This window comes from Artibeus jamaicensis, unplaced genomic scaffold (assembly GCF_021234435.1).
Source record: "Artibeus jamaicensis isolate MK-2021 breed Jamaican fruit bat unplaced genomic scaffold, CSHL_Jam_final contig_387, whole genome shotgun sequence".
In the NCBI taxonomy this organism is placed as follows: domain Eukaryota; kingdom Metazoa; phylum Chordata; class Mammalia; order Chiroptera; family Phyllostomidae; genus Artibeus; species Artibeus jamaicensis.
The window spans coordinates 431845-437421 of record NW_026521812.1 but is presented as its reverse complement, the minus strand read 5'-3'; the positions used below and the strand labels follow the sequence as shown (position 1 = coordinate 437421).

Sequence of the window (5577 nt, the reverse complement as noted above, 5' to 3'; positions counted from 1 at the left end):
AGATAATCAGGAGGAAGACTATTTAGGTATCAGTAATTTGCTGCTGTTGTTTTAAAATTGAAACCAGCAAACATTCCAGCCAAATAGTCTGAGCTATTGTCTGTCTGGCTTCTGAACAACTTTATCGTTAGCATCTTTCATCTAAATAATTTACTAAAATGTTATTAATGGGCCTTGCTTCTCTACCAAATACCCCTTCTCTGTGTACCCGAGAATCCAGAAATAATTAAAGGAAATTCAGCGTGGATAGTTTTTCTTGCTCGCTACATCCCTAGAGAGGGATGTGGGCAGGGAAGGGAGAGGGTCTTGTTTATATCTAAGTATAAACAGCTCCTATTCGTTGCATTGGAGCAATGCTAATGCACGGAACTCCTCTGTCTGAAATCTATTCTGATTCTGATATTTGATGCCAACCCTTACCGTGATAAAGGCCACAGCCGCAAATCCAGAGGCACTGAATTTAAATACAGTCCCTCCTGAGAGGTCCCTCTGGTTGGTCTCTTCTTCCCTGTTGCCACCCATTAGAAACCGAGTTTACCAGCAGCCAGCAGCCCCGCACTCCCAAGCTGGATCCAGGCCAAGAGCAAGCAGCGCTGTTGAAATCTGGGCAGCGGGGTGGAAGGGCGTGTGCACACCGGTTGGAGGAAAACATGCAAGGACTGTGGGGCAGCAGCTGGAGGAAGTTTGGCCACGCCGGCAGGGGCACATACGAGTGGTTAACTAGCGAACCGAGCCTACCTCCTCAGGAGACCCAGCTGCAGGTCTGTACCTCTGACTTCTGCCTTTTCTTCCCCCAAGTAGGTCGGTTTTTAAAACAACAATGCCTGTATGTTTAGGATCTTAAAACTTAGTGGCAGCATTTGGCATCATGAGTAAGACAAAAATGTGATTTCACCGATCGGTGTGGTCTAAGGAAGAAACTTGAAAGTTGTATTCTTTTGACAATGTTAAATTCAAGTACAACTTGCCTCACATATATTCTCAGAACACCTGATACACCAAATATGTCAAAGAACACCTGAAGTCAGGAGTCAACAAAAATGTTTTGCCTTGGTTTTACAACTTTGTTCTTTGCAGTAAGCTACGTCTACACATACAACATAAACTCCCGTGGCTCTCCAGCTGTATAATGACCTCTGTTTCTAAGAGGTGCTGGAAGCCAAGCATCTTACTTCTGAAAGGATAGCAGTGGGTTATGGAGGTTCTGTATCTACTAAGAAACACAGCAGCTGCTTGACTCTGTCTGGGAAATCACCAAAGAAGCCTTGATCTGAGACAGCATTAAGGAAAAATATTGGTAGAAACCTAAGAACTCAATTCACTTTATCGTCAGCAGGGAAATGAGTGGTAACAGCTATCCCATAAGAAAAAGGGAAGTGAACCTGTTTTCTTGTTTTCTGGAAAAATCAACTCATCAGATTGTTAAGTTCTGCAAAACCACCTTTTACTGAAAAACACATATACATATATACATAATGATAGATTTTTTCAGCAGTTACACCTTTAACTAGATATTTCTTTAAACCGTTCCCTGAACAAAGCCTTTGTACCAACATACACAGCAGAGATATATTAAATGTTAAGAAACCACTTTGAAAGAACAAATTAGGACACTGGACTGAAAAAGTAAAGACACCCATTCTGCATTTTAAAGAAGCAGAACAATTTGAACCCATGTATCATGAATCTATAAATAAGTAAATTAAGGGTACCATAAATTTGTCCTACAGCTCTAAGAAAAGAAGAATTCTTTATCTCAATATTGCCCCTATGTGCTGTGTTAGCTAAGCAGCGATGCTCAGTATTTGGACAAGTTTAACTCAGCCGATGGACGTGCCGGTTACAGGAGGGCACTGTGGTGCTTCTCCCTTCGCAGATTTTTGCGGCTAGTATCGATATGCCGAAGGTGGTATAATCATGAAAATAGCGTTTATTAACACCAAGCTTTTTAAATGACACATTAAGAATCTTTACATTTCATGCATATTGAACTTGCAGGGTGTAATAGAATATTTAAATGCTGATGCCCGTGACTGGTCAGGATCCATTATCATTCCTGTAATTGGTGGAGAATAAAGTCAAGCAAAATGGTCCATGTTTATCAAGATTGAAGAGTGATTGCTTGAAGTACTAAGAGATAATAGCTTTAAAGTTTTTAATGATTTATCTAGAGGGAGAAAATAAACACAGTTAAGTGGCTTTTTGAGTCCATCTCAATTTCTTAATACTAGTAGTAAATTATTTATGAGTCCATCTACTCTTACAGCTTTTGGAGTCAAAGTCCCTCATTAAGTCACCAAAGATGAATAGTTCTGATAATAAACTGGATTATATGTGCAACAACAGAAAGAATTCATAGTTCAGAAACCACACAAAAATATTTTTCATATAAATATATTAATGTTGCTAAAATATTTTATCTGAAAAGATATATCTATTAAAATATGAACTTAGGAATGTCCAGTTTTTCCTTCACTATTTCTATATGACTTCTGATTTTTTTAGAAATTAATTTTCTAGATTATTTGACTATTTGAGACACCAAGATACAAATCTATAAATATTATTCAACCACTGCTTTACACATATTGATTCATTAGATTCTCATGCCAACCCTTTCAAAAAATGTTATTTTCACTTCACAGAGAAAAAAGCCCAGGCCCACGGGGCATAGGGGAAAGGTGCGTGGTCTCGGTATCAGCGGGTACACTGGAACTCAGAGCCAGAGTCCGCAGCCCCAGACGACACCCTGCTTCCCAAGAAAACATTTAATTTGTATACACTTTAATCTAGAATATCTTCACTTGCATCTTACTGAAGACAAAATATCTGGCAGTACAAATATTAAATATGCCAGTTGTTTTCAGTCAAAATAACACACATAATTGAAAATTCTTCAATTTAGTTTTTAAATTTTTTAGTGTTGTTCAGTTACAGTTGTCCCCATTTTCCCCTTTACTCTCGCCCTGCCCTACCCACCCCACCTCCCACACACAGTCCTCCCCCTCCCCTCACCCCCAACCCCACTCCCATTAATGGAAAATTCTTTAAGAAGTAAAAAATGATTATACCGTCACTGCTGGCTAAGCCAGTCTTTAAACAGGTCGTGACCAGAAAAATGACTGTGCTTTCCAAAAGCAAGAGAACCACAGCTCTCAGTTTTACTTTAAATAAGTAGATTTTGTTTTAAACACAATAATAAGTTTTTATTTTTTTCTTTTCCTCTTAGTGGTGGATACGAACATCTATATTTGTTGCTGTATGCTTTATATAATAACATTTTTAATATTATTTAATTTTTTTAAAAGATTTAATTCATTTATCTTTAGAGGGGAAGGGAAGGAGAGAGGGAGAGAAATATCAATGTATGGTTGCCTCTCGTGCATCCCTGCTGGGACCTGGCCTGCAACCCAGGCATGTGCCCTGACTGGGAATCAAACTGCGATCCCTTAGTTCCCAGGCCTGTGCTCAATCCACTGAGCTACACCAGCCAGGGCCATTTTTAATATTTTAGTGTTTCTAGGATTTCAATTTTATTGAAAGCAACATCCTCGCAATTTGGAGCAATATTTATTTTTCATATTACTTTTCTATCTTGCTGTGGAAGCATCATTTCCTGTTTATTATAGTATTTACCTCATCAGAACTCATCACTGTCTTCTCAGCTAATGCTACAAAGTCAACACCTTGTCGGCTGCTTAAGAATTTATGCGCAATTGTTCTCCTTTGGAGTTCAAACTTTTTCATATTTATCATACAGATAATGCAAAAACAAACTGAAGGAATCTTAAAATCTCAGTCATCATAAGAATCAGCTATCAAATCAGATTCTAAATGTTATTTGCATGTGATATGAACACATGTCAGATTTTGTTCCACAATTAAAGAAATTAAGTGCCATATGATTCTTTTTGTGGCCTTAAGACATTATGGGTCTAATTCTAAATAAAATATGTGAATAGTACAAGTTATTCAAAGGATGCATGGTGGACCTACCATCGAATATTCACTTTAATATTTAAGCTTCAGTGACAATATTGCAGGATATCATCAAGGTGTATTCTGGACATTTTAAAGTCATACTTTATCTTGTCAATTCGCATCATTTCATGTAGATTCAAACTCACGGGCATAAATGAGTAAGTGACTTGTGTGAGTGACAAGAAGAATAAAAGATGAGAGAAAGGCAGGGGATGTCTTTTGCCATCTAACTCAATGTCATTCCAGGGCACCCAGAAGATAAGTTCTGCCAAAGACGACGTGGAACCCTTCCTGTGCATCCTACTTCCAGCCACCATCGTGCTTTTCCTGGCCTTCCTGCTGCTCTTCCTGTACCGCCTCTGCAAGGCCCGGCGGCCCCAGGGCCAGGTGTTCAGCATCGACCTCTCAGAGCACCCGCCCGGGGGAGAGGAGACCGACTTCCTGCCAGGCTTACCCTGGGGCAGTGAGCAGGACTTCCCCTACTCTCCTCTGCCCAGGGAGGCAGCCCCCCACTCTGAGTGTTTACCACCCTCCTACGAGGAGGCCACCAGGAATCCCCCTGGGGGAGAGGCCCGGGATGCGGGCCTTCAGTATGAGGAGGGCTCACCTGGACTGGATGTGCCAGTATAAATCGCTTTTGGAAGCCATTTAAACACAGCTCCCAACCCTCACTGGAGCCCATGGGAGAGGCAGACAGGGAAGCGCATCTGGCCCGAGAGCAGACTGCTGGACGAAGAGGGAAAGGCTGGACAATGTGGGTCCAGGGAACCCATCGTGTTCCCTAAGGAAGATGTCCCCAGGTGGGTCTAAAGATGACCGGGCTCTTCTGAAATGTGTAACACCCCTGATTCAGAGAAAAAGGAAAGTTCTATGTGAGCTGAGAAAAGAACATTAGAATTACTAGTGAGCAGAAAAACTAGCTGTGAAGAGAAAGAGGACAGAAAAATGCCAATAAGCCAAAGGTAGCTGCTTGTGCCACCGAATAAAACTTTCCTCCCTACACAGGTATTTTAGGAACTCATGGTCTCACTTCTGTGTGAGGGCTTCAAGATGACTAGAGAGTTCTAGAAGGAGCTGCCGTGGTCCACTATGTTGTAAATAATGGCAAAATAGGTTTCCCTATTACTATGAAAGTACAGATATTTGCATACATTTTAGTTCATAATAAAGCTCCCCCAAATTATCTCCTTTTTAGTGTCACTCTTGCTTCCTAGAATGGGAGAGGATTTGGCTTGTGGCGTGGGCAGGCCTGGCGCTGGAGCCCCAGGGCTGAGAGGCAGCAGGGCTGCGGCAGGAAGCTGCTGCTCCGACGTGTGTCTGAGGGGCCACCGTGACTGAGCCCCTTCACCACGCAGCAGTGACAGCAGAAATCAGTTCAACCGCGGAAAGGAAAGGCCCAACCTTTGGATCTCGTGAGAAACATTAATTAGCTCTAACCTTACAAATCACACAGTTCAAACTGTTGCTTCACAGGTGCCAAAACTAGAGTTCAGAGGCTCATTGACTTGTCTGACGTTTAACCCCTCAGAGGAGGCAGCGCTCGGACCAGAAGCCTGGCCTCTCTGTCCTTCCACGGTGACGGACGTTCTCCCAAGA

The 5577-nt window shown here is 41.7% G+C and overlaps 1 protein-coding gene across 1 annotated transcript; it reads left to right on the top strand.

Moving 5' to 3' along the window:
- Positions 1-650: 650 nt before the first annotated feature.
- On the top strand, positions 651-4636 carry SMIM28 (small integral membrane protein 28). The gene is made up of 2 exons (XM_037148809.2): positions 651-761; positions 4228-4636. Exons 1-2 carry the CDS (start codon positions 651-653, stop codon positions 4609-4611), a joined length of 495 nt encoding a protein of 164 aa, XP_037004704.2. The 3' UTR covers positions 4612-4636.
- The last annotated feature ends 941 nt before the right edge of the window (positions 4637-5577 follow it).

Excerpts from the sequence above, each read along its gene's own strand:
- SMIM28 (XM_037148809.2), top strand. The coding sequence starts at position 651 with ATGCAAGGACTGTGGGGCAGCAGCTGGAGGAAGTTTGGCCACGCCGGC. Across the intron at positions 762-4,227 it reads CTCAGGAGACCCAGCTGCAG|GGCACCCAGAAGATAAGTTC; the intron begins GTCTGTACCTCT and ends ATGTCATTCCAG.